Genomic DNA, 21,507 nt, shown 5'->3' with positions numbered 1-21,507 from the left:
TCAAGATTAATAAATAAATACATACATAAATACATACATAAATAAATAAATGTAATGCTTTTATTAACTTATTTATGTTTATGTCAGGTCTCGTGCTCCATATCAGTGAAATCATCAGAGAAATGACAGAAAGACAAAGTGTCTTCATCACCGTTTATTCTGAAGAAAAGTCATCGTGTTATGAATGAAAGGTGTTAGTTAGTTAGTTAGTTACACGTTTACAAAACATGAAAGACTTTTCCAAATACCAAAACTCATTTACAAAAGTCACAAAGAAGACACAACTGTAAAAGCTGTGAAACACTTACAAGAATATACTGAGAATATGTGTCAATATTCTCTCATTTCCTACATCTGAACCAAGCAGTCCTGTTTCCTGTTTTCAAAATAAAATCATTCTGAAAAATAACAACATACTGCAAAGAAAAATGTTAAATTCTAAGTGAAAACACTGATATCTTTTCATTGTGATTACATGTGAAATAATGATGGCAAATATGCTGTAGCTATATAATGTACATGTTTTACACGTTTCTTTGCATATATTTATTAATAATAATAATAATAATAATACCTTATTTCTATTTTTCTTCTAATTCTACCTTGTTATGATTTTTGGCTGCTGTGACAGTAACATACTGTTTTATGGAAAGAATAAAGGTAAATCTTATCGTGTCTTAGTTTATTCTTCTAAATCATTATTAGTAGTTTATGATTTCAGTTTTTTTCGACTAAGTACTTTTTGTACTTCATGCACAAGCAATATGAAGTACTTTTACTGTATGCATTACTCAAAAACAGTAAATACTCTGAAAAGATCACAAAGACATAAAGATAACGCACCTGTCCACGAGAAACAGCGCCACCTAGGCATCACTTTGTGTTTGTGTTGTTGTTTGTGTGTTTGTGTCTTTGTTTGTGTTGTTGTTTTTGTGTTGTTTGTGTGTTTGTGTTGTTGTTTGTGTGTTTGTGTTGTTGCTTTTGAAGGTGAATGTAAGCGGTGCATGAAGGTCAGAGGATCTCCAGGTAAACAGCAGTTTCAGCCTCAGAAGAACCCTGATGGTCTCCTACAGCAGCTCCTCTGTCTGAACTCAGTGATTCTTCTCTTCTTCTTCTTCTTCTTCTTCTTCTTCTCTCTCCTCCTCTTCTCACCACTGGATGGATCTGGAAAGAGATGCAGGAAATGTGAACACTCACAAATGCCAGATGTTGAGATTTAGGACAAGGTCGTTGAAAAGGATCCATACATTGTGAGTGTGGACGAACAGAGGTGTGCAGTTCTGATAGATGAGCTGGTAGCTGCCGTTGGTGTAGATGTGAGTGACTTCAGTGCAGTTAATGTAAAGAGGCGTCCTGTCAATCACCTCAGGGTAAACTGACAGCTGAGTCTTCAGGACGTCTCTGACAGGAGAACAGAAGCAGCACCGTGTCAACACTGAGATATTATTATTATTATTATTATTATTATTGTTATTATCAATAAAAGGTTGTGCTTCACATACTTTGCAGCTCTCTTTCTGCAGCAATAGACGAGAATAGAGAGGAGGAAGATGACGGAGCTGACGACCACAGCAGGAATCACCAACCACCACAGATGATCTGACACTGAAGGTCAAAGGTCAACACGTCGTGTTAGACTGACACATATATACACATGTCCTTCATCATCACTGACACTGAAGGTCAAAGGTCAACACGTCATGTTAGACTGACACATATATACACATGTCCTTCATCATCACTGACACTGAAGGTCAAAGGTCAACACGTCATGTTAGACTGACACATATATACACATGTCCTTCATCATCACTGACACTGAAGGTCAAAGGTCAACACGTCATGTTAGACTGACACATATACACATGTCCTTCATCATCACTGACACTGAAGGTCAAAGGTCAACACGTCATGTTAGACTGACACATATATACACACGTCCTTCATCATCACTGATCACTGAAGGTCAAAGGTCAACACGTCATGTTAGACTGACACATATATACACATGTCCTTCATCATCACTGACACTGAAGGTCAAAGGGCAACACGTCATGTTAGACTGACACATATATACACATGTCCTTCATCATCACTGACACTGAAGGTCAAAGGGCAACACGTCATGTTAGACTGACACATATATACACATGTCCTTCATCATCACTGACACTGAAGGTCAAAGGGCAACACGTCATGTTAGACTGACACATATATACACGTCCTTCATCATCACAGCCTTGACTTATGACTTGTCTCCTCAGAGTTCGTGAACCTCTGCTGAACGTATGACCTTCAGATGTTTCTCATCAGAGACTCACAGCACAGACACCATCTGATACAGACACTGTAGTGTTGGTCAGTGTGATGCTAACCCTCTGAACACACCTTCACCTCCCTGCAGTAAAACCACAGAGTCGTTTCCCAGCGCGTTGACAGTGAAGCAGATCACTGTCAGTGGACGGAGCATCGGACCCTTCAGAGAAGATGTTTGCAGGTGAAGCTCTGAAGTCACAGAAGTGTTGTAATCCAGAGGTGGAACAGTCCCGTTGATGCTCCAGGTCACCACAGATCTGGGATTAGAGTCGACTGAACAGCGACACCACAGCGCCATCTCCTGGACTGAACAGGTGGACGACACATGGACGATGGCTGGTTTATCTGGAGGACAGAAGAAAACTTTTAGATGAGAAGATGGAGAACTTTTTTTCCACTGAGTCTTTGAGTCTTTAAGACGAGTCAGTGCTGACTGTGTGTTAGGGTTAGTTATAGTCCTCAGTGTCAACTGTTATTTTGTCAATGACCAACAGAGATGATGGAGATGAAAATGCCTCTGTATCAATGTAAGAGCAGCAGAGACTGTGTCAACAAACAGTTATGGTTATGTTATAACGGCGTTAAAGGTAAATGTGATTGGATTAAACCATCCTCTAGTACACCAGGAGAAAAAAACATCTGTGATCAGTTTCCCTTTGTCGTGAATCTGTAGTCGGCTGAATCGACGTCCTCTCTAGATCAGACTAATGACTGTGGGTTCTGTGGGTTCTGTGATCAGATCTGACCACTCAGATCCCTCAGAACATAGATCAGTACCAGGTCTAAACAGGGTCATGGTGTCTCCTTGATGCACTCACACCTACGGTCAATTTAGAGTGACCCATTCACCTAATCCGCATATCGCATGTTTTTGGACTGGGAGGAAGCCGGAGAACCCTGTGAAACCCACGCACACACGGGGAGAACATGCTAACTCCGTGCAGAAAGGCCCTTGTTCTGAAGCTATTCCAAACGGGGCACGAACCTCGAACCGAACACCCAGGAACCTAGGTGTTCTTGCTGCAAAGGCAAGAGCTAACTAAACTGACAGAGAACCATCATCAAGTATCAAGCTAGTTAAGAACTTTACCAATGGAGCACAATGGTGAGCACAATGGTGAGCACAATGGTGAGCACACCCCCAGAGTCACAGTAAAACAAATGTGACACAAACCAAACTTTCCATCTACAGACAGAATAATCTACAGAATAATCTACAGAATAATCTACAGAATAATCTATGTATGAGCAGCAGCAGCAGAAATTACATTGAATGTTCAGCAGCGTCAGCCCAGACTCTCCACGACCAATCAGGTTGAGCGCTGAGCAGCGGACTCTGGTGTCTCGAGTGACGTTGTACAACCTGACGGTGTGAGTGCGCTGATGGAGGTCGACTGTGAGACCGAGTTGACTGACGGACCAGTGGTACTGTGACACCGGAGGGTCAGCTTTACATGAGCACAGCAGCAAGGCATTTCCTCCCTCATGGACCTGTAACGACAGGATCTGAACCCGCACCTCTTTTGGTGGAACTGAAAAGAGCAACAAAAAGAGACGGAATGAAGTGTGAAAGTGTGAAAGTGTGAAAGTGTGAAAGTGTGAAAGTGTGAAAGTGTGAAAGTGTGAAAGTGTGTAAACAGCTGTGCTTACACGTCACATGCAGATCCTTGGTCGTAGACAGTGATTTGACTCCTGGGTAAACGACCTCACACCTGAGCCTGGGCTTCACCTGCTGTGTCACAGTGAAGGTCAGAGGAACCACCAGCATCTGTCTGTGAGGCTCCACAGAGACGCTCTGAACCTGCCCTGCCTTAGTGCCGTTGAGCAGGGCACCTCTTCCCCACATCCACTGCAGTGTGGGAGGTGAGGACGGACAGTGATAGTTGACCGAGCAGTTGAAGGTGAGAATCTGTCCTTCTGTGGCAGCTGACATCTCACTGATGACAGGAGCTTCAGGAGTGTCTGTCAGTGAGGAAGGTGTCATCATCATCATCATCATCATCATCATCATCATCATCATCATCATCACCATCATCACCATCATCATCATCATCATCTTCATCATCATCTTCATCACCATCACCATCACCATCATCATCATCATCATCATCATCACCATCATCACCATCATCATCACCATCGTCATCATCATCGTCATCATCATCGTCATCGCCGTCATCATCATCATCATCATCATCATCATCACCATCATCATCACCATCATCATCATCATCATCATCATCATCATCATCTTCATCATCATCACCATCATCACCATCATCACCATCATCATCATCATCATCATCATCATCATCATCATCATCACCATCATCATCATCACCATCATCATCATCATCTTCATCATCATCTTCATCATCATCATCACCATCATCACCATCATCATCACCATCACCATCATCACCATCATCATCATCATCCTCGTCATCATCACCATCATCATCACCACCATCATCATCACCATCATCATCATCATCATCATCACCATCATCTTCATCATCACCATCATCATCACCATCATCTTCATCATCATCATCATCATCATCACATCATCTTCATCATCTTCATCATCTTCATCACCATCATTATCATCATCATCTTCATCCTCGTCATCATCATCATCATCATCACCATCATCATCATCACCATCATCACCATCATCATCATCATCCTCGTCATCATCATCATCATCATCATCATCACCACCATCATCATCATCATCATCATCATCATCACCATCATCTTCATCATCATCATCATCATCATCATCTTCATCATCATCATCATCACCATCATCATCATCTTCATCATCATCATCATCACCATCACCATCATCTTCATTACCATCTTCATCACCATCATCATCATCACCACCATCATCATCATCATCATCATCACTCACCAACCACCTCCAGTCTGAAGCTCCTTGGTTTCCCCCACAGTAAATCCTCTGGTGTTTTCAGAGTGACCTCAAACAGACGTGAGTCCTCCAGCTTGATGTTCTCCATCTTCACTGAACAGTCTCCAGCTGTGATTTGACCAAAGAGAGACGTTCTTCCTTGGAAATCCCTGCTGACCTGATTCCCATCTTCACTGTTAAAAGCGACGCCTCGCAGAGGAAACAAATGGCTGCCACTTCTGAACCTGATGCGAACATTCACCCTGTTCTTCCTCCCTCTGAGAGGATGAGGAGCAGTGAAAGAGCAGGGGACGACCACACAGGAGCCGGACAGAGCTTTGACATGGTCAGGAAGTGAAGGTACAGGAGATACAGTCTGGACCACAGTCCACAACACTGATGCTGCTGCTGCTGCTGCTGCTGAGACACAACAGATCATCAACAAAAACACTACAGAGGAATTCTCTTCTACACATTTGCTGATGTTGTGTCAGGAGCTTCAGACATGTTTCCCGACAGACTCAGGATTCCTTCTGTCATTTTAACTTATACCAAATGTCAAGAAGACATTTAGGACTTTTGCAAAAGCTTGTTCTGAAAACATCAGCAGGAAGAGGAAGACGATCCAAACATCTGGATTAATGATGAATTAATGAATCTTTTACACCTGATTATAAAGTTTGAACTCTTTTTGATGGACACAAATCAAACGACTTCCCTGAGTGTTGAGGATTATAGGAACATCATCTCTGTGCTTCATGTTCTATTATAAACGTTATGTTCTGCTCATGTGTTCTTTAATAAAGTTACAGAGGTTTATTTACAAGTCAAACTACATCCACAGCCTCAGATCATCACATCAGCTCCTCTTCAGAGTTCTTAAAATCCACTCTTGGTAAAAGAGCCTTTTTTCTACGTTCTGCAAAATCCACTAAAGCTTCAGAGTTTTATTTTTGTAATATAAATAATGCATTGATCCAAAGTCATCATAAAACATGAGAATAAAGAATAATGATAGAATGACTCACCAAAGAAGACGGTGTCCAGCTGCATGACTGAAGGATGACGCTCTCAAAGACCAGGAAGTGGAAGTTATTTCATGATAAAAAGTCTCTTCTATAATCAATCACTGAAATGTAAATCTTATTTGAACGTTTTAAGGGTCTTCATTTTCAGGTGGTGGAACTGACAAAGAGGGAAAAAGAGCTGAGATGGATTTAGAGACGTCTTATGACAATGAGTGAGTCACTCTCATGATGTTTGTTAGTTCCTTAAAAAGTGAAGATGAGAGGAAACGTCTTTTTGAGCTAAAGCAGAGTTTGTGTCAGAAATGTTAAGTCAGCAGCGTTCGTTCACTCCTTCACTCCTGCAGTATTCACTGATTTACTCTTTAAACACTGTGTGAAAACACAACGACCAGAGGAAAATACTGTGACTAAAATACTTTAGTTCATGTTTTGACTTTTTAAAATGGACTTTATTTAACAGTGTTAATCACAAACACATGAATAAAAACAGACGCTTTCATTTATCTTCAATAATCTCATTCACTTCCTCCTGATCAGTGTCATGACATCACACTCTGTCTCTGCACTCTATAAAATATATATATATATATGTACATTATTCATCCTCAAGTGCATATTATAATAAGTACTATAGTACTACACAGAAACACTGTGAACACAGCAGAAAAAATCACAAAATCTTTATGACCAATTGCAGTTATTTATTATCATTATCATTAAATGTATTTGTTACCATTTCTTGTTTTACTGTGGTACATTTACACACAACAGACTTTGACACATACAAGTACACACAATGTTAAGTTCATGTCAGACACACACACACACATCGTTGGCTGCACTCAAACTGAAAAAGGTCATGATTGTGATAATGATTAATGAAAGTGAGTGTAAAAGGTTAAACTCGTCTTCATTAATGAGCTTAAATACTTATCTTACATCACCACCATGTATTTACTCATGAGTGCACGTCTGTGTCAAATATCACAATATGGATTCATGATCATGTCAGAAACCCCAGCACATGAGAGCTAGTGTGACTAATGCAGGCTTCAGAGAGCGTTGAGCTTAAAGGAGAGGCAACATTATAATCTGGTGATATTTAGCTGTGATAATGCATTCCACCGCTCTTCATCCTAACATGAACATTAACTGAATTATTAAAACATGAACACATACACACTGCTCCTCACACCCCCCCCCCTTAATAACGATGAGTCAGTTAACAGATGAGTTAACTGTGATTTCTCTGTGAAAATATATAAATATAGTATATCATTAGTATATAAGTATATACACATCACGTGTTGATCACCACATTACTTCTCTCCAGTATGAGCTCTCATGTGCATTTTCAGGTGCCATCTTCTTGTGAATGTTTTTTGACAAACTTCACAGGTGAACGGTTTCTCTCCTGAATGAACCATCATGTGTCTCTTCAGATTACTTTTCTTGGTGAACTTCTTCCCACAGATATTACAGTCCTGTGGTTTCTCTCCTCGGTGAACTTTCATATGAGCCTTTAGAGAACTCCTCAGGGTGAATCTTTCCCCACAAACATCACAAGAACATGGTTTCTCACCACTGTGGACTCTCAGGTGTTTGATAAAGTTACACTTGTACGTAAACCTTTTGCCGCAGACGTCACAGCTACACGGCTTCTCTTCTGAATGGACCATCATGTGTCTGGTAAGAATAGACTTCTGTGTAAATCTTTCCCCACACACATCACAGCAGAATGGCTTCTCTCCTGTGTGGATCATTTTGTGCCTCTTCACATCACTCTTCTTGGCAAATCTTTTCCCACAAACATCACAGCTACACGGCTTCTCTTCTGTGTGGACCATCATGTGTCTTTTAACCACGGCCTTCTGAGTAAATCTCTCCCCACAAACATCACAGCTGAATGGCTTCTCTCCTGTGTGGACCATTGTGTGTCTCTTCACGTCACTCTTCTTTGTAAAGCTTTTCCCACAGAAATCACAGGTATATGGTTTCTCTCCTGCACAGACCTCCTGTAGCTGGTGTTTATCAGGAGCTTCACTCTCCTTACAATCATCACCACTGTCTTCAGTCTGAGACGAGTCATTTCCATCAGCTTCTGTTTTAATGTCTGGAGAAACCATCTGTTTGCTCTCCACACTCTGACTCTGACGAGGGTCCTCTTCATCATCCTCAGTCTTCACATAGATAATGTTGAGTAAGAACTTCTTACCATCAGTATCCTCCAGAAGATGCTCTCCCTCCTGATTGGTCCAGATCTCTTCCTCCTCCTCCTCTTTGACGCCAGTCTTCTCTGGGTCCTCCTGATCAGGGCTGGAGATCAGCTCAGTAAGAACTTCTTCTTTGATCACCAACAGATGCTGGACATCTACAGGAAACAAACAACATTTAACTTCAGTATGCCAGGGCTGTCAACGTGAACACATCAACACAAACTCATTTTCACACAACAATTTTTAAATGCCAAAATACTTTTTTATATATATATATATATATATATATATATATATATATATATAAACACACACACACACATGTACACAAAAATAAACTTCTGAAAAAACAAGTGATTGTGAGTTATGTCGTCATTATGAGTTATTCAAATGTTGACTAAATTATTTATTGATAAAAATGTGTATTGTCTACAATCTTGAGTGGATTACAAATTGCTCACATAATATAATCTATAATCTATCTGGCTGTTTTACAGTCTTTGGCCAGCAGGGGGGTTTGTGTGCACATGAACATTGTTGTGAACATTAAAGGTCTGAAAGGTAACTTCCGCTTCAGCTTTATCTGACCATCACGAGCTCTCGGTGTATCGTGTGTGTTTGGCTCTTACCTGCCGAACAGTCCGCTAGAGGGCGTCTGTCTTCAGTCCGCCTCTCTGAACACACTCTGTCCTGTTTCATCATCTTTACCGTTTACTGTTTACGTGACGCGTCGTTAGCGCTGAGCCTCGTTAACGACCAACGATTAACCGGGAGTTCCTGTTCTGCGGCCGTTGTGAAGCTGCACACCGGCGTTAGCTAACAGCGCCGCTAACTTCAGCTAACGCGGAGCAAACGCACTGATGCTAACAGTGTTAGCCGATGTTCGTAGACAACAGACGCGCAGAAACATAAGCGGCGGTTCTGGAGTCGAGTGGGAAGAATGAACCATGGATACCGCGGTTACCGTGGTAACCGTGGACGACGATTTGTTGATAGCGCAGGACTAGCATTCTCAAGTGTAAACAAGGAAGTGCCGCTCAGACTCACTTCCGGTAGGGTCCCTTCACCAGCTCGTATGGCAAGTCACCAGGGACAATCCTGCGCGAGTGTGTATTTCTACTAAACAGGGTTTAAACAACAATCCCTTTACCTGTAAAGTGTCATTCACCACATTTCTCACCACATTTCTTTGACCTCTTCATGATTTCATCATATTTTCATAAACTAAAGTGATTTCTATGCAAATAAAAGCCACGTCAGCCTGCATGGTGTTTTGTTATTATTATAATAAATATGTGTGTGTTTATTTGATGTCTGTGGTTATTGATATTACTGTATATGACTTGTTATTGTGTTCAAACTCATAATGCTATTTATAGTTTTATTATAAATCATTATTATCATATTAGTGATAATAATATATCACTAATAATATACTTTTCTGATTCAATTACGACAGGCCCTGACTGGCCCACATTGTCCAGTACAAACGCTGAGGAACACTGTTAATGAGATGTTCTCGCATCGGAGATCCATTTATTGTGAAGAGGTTTGAGACCAGGAACCTAGGGGGACAGTTTGTAGTATTTCTGGGGCTATATGAGCACAAATCTAATTTCCTGTTTCCTGTGACACCAGTTTTGTATAATCACTGTATTATTTTGTAGCCTTAGAATAATCCCTTTATAATAATATAATATAGTCACAGGCCGTTACTCCAAAGTCAGTTTCTACAGGAGCCTGATGAGGACAAACTGTGGACAAAGGCGTTGGCTTCAAGGTTCCACTGAAAAGAAGGAACTGAAGCATGTGACAGATGTGGAAGTTGTTGTGAGAGGGAGAGAAGTTAAATATGACATATTTTGTAAGGGTTTGACAATGAAGGATCATATTTGTTGTGTTGCTGAAGAAAAAGCAGCTGAATCTGCAAAGAAAACACCAGTAAACGTCGGTAAACGTTAGCGACGCTAACATCCTCCTGTTTTCTGCTGAACAGGTCGTTCCACATACTTAGAACTTAGAACACAGGGAAGTGTTTGTCTTTGTATTTCTTCAGCTACATCACCATGGTGACAATGACAATGGTTTGTAGGTCATTACAGTAACATAATGTGGTCTGTGGGTAAACACGAGTGATTAAAGGTCGTCCCAGAAACAGGTTTAGGTGAAAAACCATGTTTGTGTGCACGCAGAGACGACGTTCTACGACCTGAAACTTCATCTCTCTCTGAATCTCTTTAATGTACACGGAGAGAATACTCTGGGAAAACCACTGGGGAATACTGATGACGACAGTTTACATCCATCCATCTTCTACGACTTGGGCTGCCTTATGTCCGCTGACATAGTCTACATGCCGATGTGCCCTTGAGCAAGACACTTAACTTCACTTTGCTCCTGAAAGTTCTCATTTTGGAATAACCACTCATTGCTCTATCAGCTGATGTTAGAGGTCTGGTAAGTACCAACTTACATCTCTGAACTAAATATAGTCTTACAGCAGTCATGTAGCTCAGAGGTTTGGTGGAGGTTTGGTGGAGGTTATGTGTAGGTGTGTGAGGGATTGAGGGGAAGTGACTGTGCTGCTGGGACAGTGTAGAACACAGTGAGAGTACAACAGTCTAACAACAGCATAAGAACAGCAGCAGCAATAGTAGGGTTAGTAGCAGCAGCAGCAGCAGCAGCATAAGAACAACAGCAGCAGTAGTAGTAGCAGCCTAACAACAGTAGCCTAACAGCAGCATTAGCAGCATTAGCAGCATTAGCCTAACAACAGCATTAGCCTAACAACAGCATTAGCCTAACAACAGCATTAGCCGAACAGCAGCAGCAGCAGTCGAACACATCAGCATCAACTTAGAAACAGACTCTTCACATGAGAGAAGAACACGGTTTTTGGAGGAAATATCGACTGTTAACAAACTCTTGTCCAGCTGAGGAATAAAAACAGCATTTACGGTAAGATTAAAACTCTATTATGTTGCTAATACTCGTCACAAAACGGCACCGTGTGTGTGTGCGGGTCATCGCTAGCTAGACAGCTAACCAACGTTATTCCTCCGCAGCGGTTAGCTCATGTTAGCTCATGTTAGCTCATGTTAGCTCAGCTCGGCTTAGCTAGACTTGTATGTAGAGTTTATCCGTGTCGGTTTAGTTTTGGACCTTTTAAAGTCTGTTTGTTTGTGACTAATTACTTTAGAGAGGAAAATAAAGCAGAAGTTTCTCTTTAAAGTCCCGTGTTTTTCTTCTTCATCTTCTTTTCTTACATGAAGAAACAAAGTGAGGACACACATTGTTCTCTTTAGTTAATCACGTTAATTAGCGTTAGCTAACAACAGCTGTTCTTATTGACTCATCAGTTTGTACTTTAACAACGTGTATTTAGTTTGTTTACCTTTGAAAGTTAACTGTGTGTGTGTGTGTGTGGGGGGTGTTAGAACAACAGCTGTGAGGTTATTAATAAACCGAAGTAACGATGGCGACAGATAACACCGTTAACACACCAGGGAAACTACCTGTACTAATACTGGAGTAATACTGGAGTAACTGAAGGAAACTGTAGTAATACTGTAGTAACTGAAGGAAACTGTAGTAATACTTTAGTAACTGAAGGAAACTGTAGTAATAATGTAGTAACTGAAGGAAACTGTAGTAATACTTTAGTAACTGAAGGAAACTGTAGTAATACTGTAGTAACTGAAGGAAACTGCAGTAACTGTAGTAATACTGTAGAAACTGGAGGAAACTGTAGTAATACTGTAGTAACTATTCCACAAGGTTTGAGTATATTTCTGACGATGGACGATACTTTTCACATGTGTCAGATAGATGTTTCTCTCCTGAGTAGAAACTGTGGTTATATGAGCTACTGTAGAACTTCTTAGAAGTTATGGAGTGTGTTAAAGTACAGGTCTGAATGCTTTCACAGCTGCAAACATATCCACACAGAAACAGAAGGTAAACAATCATCATCTCAAGCCTCTGTACATAGACTACATCACACAGAGAAACACTCGAGGCATCAGTGGAGAGAAACAACTCCTTTTTAACAGAAGAATAAATCTGTGACAGAAGCAGACTCAAAGATGTGCAGCATCTGCCTGGACAGGTTGGGGTGAAAGAGGAAAATGGGGGACAGAGAAAGGACAAGATGGAGGTAGAGACATAAACTAAACCCTCAGAATGACTCATGACTGGTTCAGGGATTAGGAAAAGAGGACGTTGAGCATATTTGCAAACAGGATGTGAACAAAATGTTATATTGACATTATTATGTATACAATACAATCACAAACAGAGACTGAATGAACTAAGGAAATAAAGTCAACACTGTAATAAAGTATATAATGGGTGTGTTATTTGTAGAAGGACAATACAAGGCCAGGCCTTGTAACACGTCTTTGTTTACATTAAGATTAGATTAAGTGAACACACACAGTGAGGTGAAGTACAAACTAACCCGGAGCAGTGAGCTGCCTGCATTCAGCGGCGCTCGGGGAGCAGTGAGGGGGTTAGGTGCCTTGCTCAGGGGCACTTCAGCCGCGGACTGGTCGGGGATCGAACCGGCTACCTTGCTGTCGCAACTCGAAGCCCTAACCACTAGGCCACAGCTGCCACAGCTACATATGTTTTACACTGAAATGACATGAGAACAAAGTCATCACACAAAAGCTGCTCTATCAGTTTTAGTTTTAGTTCAAACTTTTATACCAAATTACACCTGAGAAAATAAGTATTAGATCTTAAAGTAACACCATCACCACATTAATATATGTTTAAAAACATGTGTTATGGTTTCACAGCCACAGGAGACCTTCTGTCTCTATGGTTGTCATCGCTAAGCTCGAGTGGATCAGTGAAAACAGAGACTGACACAATGGAAACTGCAGGAGCAACAAAAGGATTAAACTAAAACATAGAAGAAAGTGTCATGAATAATGAATCACAGCATGTTATACCTGTATCCTCAGGTGAGCTCATGTGACTTCACTGCTTTGTCATGTGTGTTAGTGTTGACAGAAGAATCCTGCTTAGATACACAGAATCAAGTGTTTAGTGTATTTCTTATCCAGCACATGTGACGGTACTATTTGCATCCTGTACAAAAACATGGGATGATGAAAGACAGATTTGCAGTCAGTGTCACAGCATCTTTCCAGAGGTAGAATGGAAAAACATCTACTCTCAGACGCTTGGTGATTCTGCATCGATTCACAAATGTCCAAATTCAGATGAACGTAAAATAGAAGGTAGAAAAAGGACCTGAGGAGCTGAGAGGAGCTGAGAGGAACTGAGAGGAGCTGAGAGGAACTGAGAGGAGCTGAGAGGAACCGAGAGGAACTGAGAGGAACTGAGAGGAGCTGAGAGGAACCGAGAGGAACTGAGAGGAGCTGAGAGGAACTGAGAGGAACTGAGAGGAACTGAGAGGAGCTGAGAGGAACCGAGAGGAACCGAGAGGAGCCGAGAGGAGCCGAGAGGAGCCGAGAGGAGCCGAGAGGAACTGAGAGGAACTGAGAGGAACTGAGAGGAACTGAGAGGAGCTGAGAGGAACCGAGAGGAACCGAGAGGAACCGAGAGGAGCCGAGAGGAACTGAGAGGAGCTGAGAGGAACTGAGAGGAGCTGAGAGGAACTGAGAGGAGCTGAGAGGAACCGAGAGGAACTGAGAGGAACTGAGAGGAGCTGAGAGGAACCGAGAGGAACTGAGAGGAGCTGAGAGGAACTGAGAGGAACTGAGAGGAACTGAGAGGAGCTGAGAGGAACCGAGAGGAACCGAGAGGAGCCGAGAGGAGCCGAGAGGAGCCGAGAGGAGCCGAGAGGAACTGAGAGGAACTGAGAGGAACTGAGAGGAACTGAGAGGAGCTGAGAGGAACCGAGAGGAACCGAGAGGAACCGAGAGGAGCCGAGAGGAACTGAGAGGAGCTGAGAGGAGCTGCAGCACGTCTTCACTCTGACACTTTAGAACCTAACAAAGAGGCTGAGATATAGCTGTGTCACCTTCACCGTCCTGACTCTGGACAACAAAACAAGTCACAGCTCACAGGTGAAAGAGTGAGAGAGTGAAAGAGTGAGAGTGAAAGAGTGAAAGGGTGAAATAGTGAAAGAGTGAGAGAGTGAAAGAGTGAAAGGGTGAAAGAATGAAAGAGTGAGAGAGTGAAAGAGTGAAAGAGTGAAATAGTGAAAGAATGAAAGAGTGAGAGAGTGAAAGAGTGAGAGTGAAAGAGTGAAAGAGTGAAAGAATGAAAGAGTGAGAGAGTGAAAGAGTGAGAGGGTGAAAGAGTGAAAGCCTGTGCTGCTGCTGGGAAATCATAGGTCAGGGTTTTCCCTCATAGTGACACATGATTCCTGAGAAGACTTCTGCTCGTGTACTTGAGAAGTGGAACAGTACAGGAGTACGTACAAGTACACACAAGTACACACAAGTACACACAAGTATGAGTATTGATAAACGGCCTTGACCTGGAACAATGCTGTGTTTACAGAAATGAAAAAGATTGTTCTGTGGACGAGGTTTAGCAAAGTCAGGCCTGAGAATCCTGACTCTGCTGTTGAGTCTTCATGGTTCCAAACATGTTGCCTTCATGTTGTTTGTTTGTTGTTTGTTTGTTTGTAAGTGAAAAATGACAGTTTCACTCTTTGTCTTTCAGAGTTGGTCTGTTCCTGTCCTTCAGCTCTGAGAGTGTGGACGACATTGTTATGGAACAATAGACGATCAAAGCTCCTCCCCCTCATAATAAACACACCCACACAGCTGACTGTGATTGGTCCACCCCCCCCCCCCACTCCCTCCAGAGCTCCTTCATGCAGATGTTGTTGCTGAAGTTTCTCAGAAGAGAAGATGAAGGAGAAGAGAGATCAGCAGACAAGAGGAGACAGTGATTCACCTTCAGGAGAATGAACCTCATGATGGTCCTTGATGGAACTCAGTGGTGAAGAACATCATGGACTGGCTTTATTACACCGAGCCAATGATGAATTGGACCAACAGTTAACTTTGGAAATATTTGCCACTTTCAATTTTATAATTCTAATACTTTTCTATTTGCACTCTTCCATTGTAGCTTACCAACAGTGCCTGCATGTGTCTTTATTTTTATAACTCTTATTCAGAATATTCAGAATCTTACTCTGATGTGGCTTCTCCTGTGTAATGTAGTCACATCAGCAGCTTCATCATCACCTGACAATCATCACTGAGACTTCCATTATTGACTGGAGTTAGTTGAGTTAGTGACGGTCATCACCATGGTTACTATCCAGTCCAGATGGCGTTATTTCTTCATGTTCCTGGGCATCCAGCTGGTGGTCATGGCTCTGCTGTCCCGTGAAGGTTATCAGAAGAGAGTCAACTACTTCATACGCATTTTCCGTAAGCCAGACGTGACGAGTACATCAGGACGTAACCACAGTGCTGGAGGAGATGTGTACGCTAACCTGTCTCACCTCCTCAAAGCTCACAGTCCTGGAGATGATATGCCCTACTGTCCTAAAACATCTCCTCTGACAGGTGACAAGTCTGAACTTTGATCTCGACTTCCAATTACTATCTTAACCTCAACGTTCCTCAGCTCAACCTTATTTTGTCACTTAGAAATGGGACACCCCTTAAATGCAGATACGTCTTCAGACTGTAGGGGGCAGAATAACGCCAAAGCTGCGTCCAGTCTGTCAACTCCAAAAAAGAAGAAGAAGAAGAAGAAGACATTTACGTCAGGATTATTTATTCTGATCCGTTTGTCAGTCAAGTTATTAGGTTGTCAGTTAGTTATAAGATGATACTCATACAAATATTCAGCTGACAGTTACCACACACCACGACTTATTGAAAAGTAAACCACACCGGCCGACTATTGACAAAAGATGGTCAAATAAAAATAAATGTTAGGCAACAATGACGTCAGTAATCCATAATAAACTTAAACTTCATTTTTCTGAGAATCAGGACAGAATTTGAACTAGAGAGAGAGTATTTATGAGATTGAGGATTAAGCAGGAATTGGAATTCACTCTTTGTCTCATGACACCTTTAAACGTGTTGTCATAGCAACATTAACACTGATCACAAACTGGATCTTAAACCGTGTTTTAACATCTTAGTCTCTTTGGCCAAAAGAGTGAACGTTCTCCAGGTGATGACAGTGATCTGTGTTCACTCAGGTGGACCAATCCATGTGGGCTTTCCATCAGGACTCAGTCTAGCAGAGGTGGAGAGGAAGAATCCCCTGGTGGTACGAGGAGGGCGTTACAGACCTCCTGACTGTGAGGCCAGACACCGGACAGCCATCATCATCCCTCACAGACACAGAGAACATCACCTCAAGTTCCTGCTCTATTACCTTCACCCTTTCCTGCAGAGACAGCAGCTCAGCTACGGCGTCTACATCATCCACCAGGTGAAGAACGCCTCATTTCACATAGACTGTGCTAATGCTAATGATGTTAGCCAACATGTTAGTCAGTGGCCTATTGTTAGAGTCAGGGCCCAAATCAGGAAGTCACTGGTTTATCATAGAGAGTCATCTGTATAAAGTCTTTCAACTGGAGGGGTGTGGGTTTGATTCCTGCTGATGCCGATGTGTCCATGGGCAAGGCACTCAACCCCATGTTGTGTCTGATGGCTGTGATGACAGCGTGTGAACGGGTGATGAGTGATAGGAAATGTGCTGCACATACATGCTCTGTGTGAATGTGTGAGTGTGAATGTGAGTGAATGTGAGAGTGTGAATGGGAGTGAATGTGAGAGTGTGAATGTGGGAGTGAATGTTTGTGAATGTGAGTGAAAGTGTGTGAATGTGAGTGAATGAGTGAATGAGTGAATGAGTGACCCAGGTTCTCCCTAAACATGAGTTTTCCTTGTTACAGGCCGGTAACTCCACCTTCAACAGAGCTAAACTGATGAACGTAGGGTTCCGTGAGGCCATGAGAGAAGAAGACTGGGATTGTTTGTTCTTTCATGACGTGGATCTGATTCCTGAGGACGATAGAAACATCTACGTCTGTGACGCCAACCCTAAACATGCAGCTGTCGCTATGGACAAGTTTGGATACAAGTAGGTACAAGTAAAACAAGGTTCTCCTCATAGAACAAGGTTCTCCTCATAGAACAAGGTTCCCTTCGTAGAACAAGGTTCTCTTCATAGAACAAGGTTCTCCTCATAGACACATACAAATACAATCTGCTGAACAGTTTTTCATGCTATTTCCACACAGGCTTCCATACAAGATGTATTTTGGAGGAGTTTCAGCTCTGACTCCACTTCACTACCTGAAAATGAACGGTTTTCCTAACAACTACTGGGGCTGGGGAGGAGAGGACGATGATATCGGCCAGAGGTGAGGAGAGTTTCCTCTGATCTGTCTGATGATAGAGACTCTGTGAGCTCACTCTTCTTCTTCTTCTTCTTCTTCTTCTTCTTCTTCTTCTTCTTCTTCTTCTTCTTCTCAGAGTGACTCTGGCAGGGATGTACATCACTCGTCCATCACTGAAGGTCGGCCGTTATAAGATGATCAAACACAAGCTGGACAAAGGAAATGATGTGAACCCTAAACGGTAAACTCTCATAAGTGTTCATGTGTTCATGTGTTCATAGAAAACATGAAGAACCCTAAATGGTAAACTCTCATAAGTGTTCATGTGTTCATAGAAAACATGAAGAACCCTAAACGGTAAACTCTCATAAGTGTTCATGTGTTCATAGAAAACATGAAGAACCCTAAATGGTAAACTCTCATAAGTGTTCATGTGTTCATAGAAACCATGAAGAACCCTAAACTCTTTCCCTTCACAGGTTTAACATGCTGACTAAGACCCGTCACACCTGGAAGATGGACGGCATGAACACGGCTGAGTATGAGATCATATCCAGACAACACCTGCCTCTCTACACCAACATCACCGTCAACATCGGCACTGAAGAAGGTCTACGTCCTGCAGACAGAGGAGCAGCTCATCAGTGACCTCCAGAACCCTGGAGAACCCTGGAGAACCCTGGAGAACCTGTCTCTGTGGACAGGAGCTTCTTCAGCTCAGTGGATAAAGATTTATTTATTTAGACTCTGCAGACAGTCGACGTGTTTGTGTCAACATGACTCAGCGTTTCTCCTGTGGATCACTGACCTACAGGTGATGAGGCAAAAAAGAGGAGGAGACAAAAAAAAGAGGAGGAGACAACGCTCAGAGTCAGTCAGTGCTGCTGATCCTGAGTCAGTGCTGCTGTTCTGTTGCTGCAGTAAAAGTTGCGTGGCCTCAGATCACATTTCTTCCTCTGCACTATGAAAACGACTTCTGCCAAATCCATTTGACCCACATGTGCCCTCTGGTGGTAGAAAACATTACTACAAAGCATCTGCAGAAAGGACACACATTAAATGAAGGACATTTTTGTTTAAATTATTAATGACAATTCTGCCTCAACACTTTAAGATCACATTATCAGTCAGTGATGAGGTCACAGAGAACCACTGATGACATCATCTTCACTGACGACATCATCACTAACTTGTGCTTTACATTTGCTTCGTTAAATACAAGTTAATTTAAAGACCTTTGTTTTCTTCGTAAACTTCCACCTCCATCAAATCTTTCTTCTCCTCTGGGCTCAAGATGCTTTGTGAATATGTTTGAGCTTTACCACAATCTAAAGCTGATCTAATCCTGATCTAAAGCTGATCTAAAGCTGATCTAAACCTGATCTAAACCTGATCTAAAGCTGATCTAAAGCTGATCTAAACCTGATCTAAACCTGATCTAAACCTGATCTAAAGCTGATCTAAACCTGATCTAAACCTGATCTAAACCTGATCTAAAGCTGATCTAAAGCTGATCTAAATCTGATCTAAACCTGATCTAAACCTGATCTAAAGCTGATCTAAAGCTGATCTAACTGTAAGTGACTGTGCTGAAAAAGAAGATATAAAGCTGCTCTTTGTACAGAATTCTTCCAAAGGAAACTGCAGAAAAAGACATTGGACTCTGTGAGTTTCTCTAACGCTGCAGCAGTTAAACCTCGTGATGCCTTAAAACTCTGATTCATATGCAGTTCATCGTCGTTTAGTTCTGACGGTTAGACTTTTGTTTTGTCTCAAAGTCAATAAAGATGTTTGAGTTTGAAGTTTGGAGCTGAAGCTGAACTAAAGCTGAACATGTGGATCTTTGTCTTTGAACGTCTGCTTTTTCTGTGTCTTATTGAACTCAACATCAGTGGGAAGTGAATTCACGTCTCTGTAAAACCACGTGTTGATGATGTGATTACTATTGATGTTCTACTGTCACCACAATATATCCTTATATTATCCAAATATATCACAATATTTTATATCATCATCATGTGACTGGACTGTTGATGATGATGATGATGATGATGATGATGATGATGATCTGTATCACGCTTCATGATTTCTACAGAGTCTATTTTTTATCTGGTCTACAGTACGATGAGGTGAATGACACCTGGTCAGTCACTGGTTAACAACAGTAACACACACACACACACACACACACACTGAGAGCGTAGCATCTTCATATCACGACTCTTCACTAAGGTCCAGTCAGAGAAGTTCATTAACATCACTGTTAGTTGTTTTGTCTCAGTTTTGATGTAGAAACAGAACGTCTTCATCACAGTCCACAGCTGCCTTACATTTATCAATAAACAGATTCTATCAAAGTCAATGTTTCTGATGTCGTTTGTTCTTCTCAGCAGAGATAATGTTGTTGTACAGTCCATGTGTCAGTGTTGTTTATTATTAACTATTCCTAAAACACGTCCAAGTCAACGTTCAATACACTCAGAAATAACTGCTTAACAACAACAACAAAGAACTGCTTTGACAGGGATCGTCCTGACACCATGGTCCGCCATGGACCTGCATGGACCTGCATGGACCTGCATGGACCTGCATGGTGGACCATTTAGCTGCAGCTACATTAGCTACATGATGATTCTGTCGAGGACCTTTACAGATCTATGATAACGTCTGCTGCTCAGAGAGCGTTAACCTGATGTTTCACATACTCAAAGTCCAAAGAGTGATGAACTCAATCATAAGATAGATTAAATCATCTCAGAGAAACTCTCTGCTCTGCATGATGAAGTGATGAAGAGGAGAACCAGGATGGACGATAAAGAGACAGAATAATAATCAGCTCTAACCTAAATTCATCCATCTTCATGAAGAACAGATGATTGCAGAAGAAGAAAAGACTGAGAGGAAATAACAGCTGTGGAATAACATCAGTGTTAGCTTCTCTGTACAGTTTACATTTAAAATGCTCCTGGTTTCTCTTGAGCATTAACAGACTGTGACTGTGTGAGTGTTTGTTGAGATGTTTGTTGAGATGTTTGTGTAGTCATCAGTCTCAGGTTACTAACATCTAACATGTTTTTTAAAATACCCACAGTCAATAAAAAACACACACAGTAAATACCAATATCCAATAATGTAACACACAATCAAGGCAAACACAAAATAACTCGACTGTATTCATGAAAACATTATATTCAAAGTTCAGCGATCATCAATAATCTCATTAATCTCAATAATCCACACATTAAGTTCACAGTAAAGTTTAAAAATAAACAACTCTGTACCTGAGAGCGACAGACAGGCTGTCTGTCTGTCTGTCTGTCTGTCTCCACGGGGAGGGGAGGGGGGGGGGGTTCTTCTCCAGGAGGAGGAGTTCGACCCGGAAGAGAATCCAGGAAACACCGTGGACACGGAGAGGAAGAGGAAGTGGAAGAGTGTTTGTGTTCCGGTTGAACAGAAGAGTGAAAATGTTCAGAACAAAGACTTTAATGATGTTATAAATATATCTTTATCATCACGAGCCACAGAAGTGACGCTGCCGTCACTCACTGACGAACACGAACGTCAGCGGAGGCGGACGCGTTTGTAACGGACGTCATTGACGTCAACCAATCAGTGCCGCGAGGGGCGGGGCCTGAATACTCCATCAAAACCACGTGGGGCTCGGGCACCGCGGTGCATTCTGGGACGTGGCGGCCATGTTGATGGCTTCTTGAACATAAACAA

At 41.9% G+C, this 21,507-nt stretch overlaps 3 protein-coding genes across 5 annotated transcripts; 1 reads left to right on the top strand and 2 right to left on the bottom strand.

Moving 5' to 3' along the window:
* Nucleotides 1-1,011: 1,011 nt before the first annotated feature.
* Nucleotides 1,012-6,286, bottom strand: LOC310941495 (sialic acid-binding Ig-like lectin 14; the record flags this gene model as incomplete). Its single annotated transcript, XM_083906682.1, has 8 exons — nucleotides 1,012-1,164; nucleotides 1,248-1,401; nucleotides 1,503-1,605; nucleotides 2,389-2,661; nucleotides 3,585-3,848; nucleotides 3,967-4,278; nucleotides 5,237-5,653; nucleotides 6,262-6,286. 8 exons carry the CDS (start codon nucleotides 6,284-6,286, stop codon nucleotides 1,012-1,014), a joined length of 1,701 nt encoding a protein of 566 aa, XP_083762808.1.
* Nucleotides 6,287-7,081: 795 nt separating this feature from the next.
* Nucleotides 7,082-9,489, bottom strand: LOC310941658 (uncharacterized protein). Its single transcript, XM_083906860.1, has 2 exons — nucleotides 9,107-9,489; nucleotides 7,082-8,632 (listed from the first exon to the last, which is right to left on the bottom strand). The coding sequence occupies exons 1-2, from the start codon at nucleotides 9,177-9,179 to the stop codon at nucleotides 7,581-7,583; spliced, it is 1,125 nt and encodes a 374-aa protein (XP_083762986.1). The 5' UTR covers nucleotides 9,180-9,489; the 3' UTR covers nucleotides 7,082-7,580.
* Nucleotides 9,490-11,089: 1,600 nt separating this feature from the next.
* LOC310941659 (beta-1,4-galactosyltransferase 3) lies at nucleotides 11,090-20,104 on the top strand. Of its 3 annotated transcripts, XM_083906862.1 has the most exons (8): nucleotides 14,471-14,518; nucleotides 14,808-14,867; nucleotides 15,123-15,982; nucleotides 16,633-16,868; nucleotides 17,338-17,525; nucleotides 17,686-17,808; nucleotides 17,921-18,025; nucleotides 18,264-20,104. In XM_083906862.1, exons 3-8 carry the CDS (start codon nucleotides 15,721-15,723, stop codon nucleotides 18,430-18,432), a joined length of 1,083 nt encoding a protein of 360 aa, XP_083762988.1. In that variant the 5' UTR covers nucleotides 14,471-14,518; nucleotides 14,808-14,867; nucleotides 15,123-15,720; the 3' UTR covers nucleotides 18,433-20,104. The 3 variants fall into 3 exon arrangements, 2 of the variants coding, with proteins under 2 accessions (XP_083762987.1, XP_083762988.1); XR_014593084.1 differs by lacking the exons at nucleotides 14,471-14,518; nucleotides 14,808-14,867 and adding an exon at nucleotides 11,090-11,435 and having other exon boundaries at nucleotides 17,921-18,087; nucleotides 18,264-18,276; XM_083906861.1 differs by lacking the exons at nucleotides 14,471-14,518; nucleotides 14,808-14,867 and adding an exon at nucleotides 11,090-11,435.
* The last annotated feature ends 1,403 nt before the right edge of the window (nucleotides 20,105-21,507 follow it).

The sequence above is a fragment of the Microchirus variegatus genome (assembly GCF_963457635.1).
Source record: "Microchirus variegatus genome assembly, chromosome: 20".
Classification (NCBI taxonomy): Eukaryota; Metazoa; Chordata; class Actinopteri; order Pleuronectiformes; family Soleidae; genus Microchirus; species Microchirus variegatus.
Note: the sequence above shows the minus strand (reverse complement) of the source record. Positions and strands in the feature narration are given on the sequence as shown.

Bases quoted from the DNA above. Each gene is read 5' to 3' on its own strand.
- LOC310941658 (XM_083906860.1), bottom strand. From the start codon at position 9,179: ATGATGAAACAGGACAGAGTGTGTTCAGAGAGGCGGACTGAAGACAGA. The intron at 8,633-9,106 runs GTAAGAGCCAAA...TGTTTCCTGTAG, and splicing joins TCTAGCGGACTGTTCGGCAG to ATGTCCAGCATCTGTTGGTG.
- LOC310941659 (XM_083906861.1), top strand. From the start codon at position 15,721: ATGGTTACTATCCAGTCCAGATGGCGTTATTTCTTCATGTTCCTGGGC. The intron at 15,983-16,632 runs GTGACAAGTCTG...GTGTTCACTCAG, and splicing joins TAAAACATCTCCTCTGACAG to GTGGACCAATCCATGTGGGC. The intron at 17,809-17,920 runs GTGAGGAGAGTT...TCTTCTTCTCAG, and splicing joins GACGATGATATCGGCCAGAG to AGTGACTCTGGCAGGGATGT.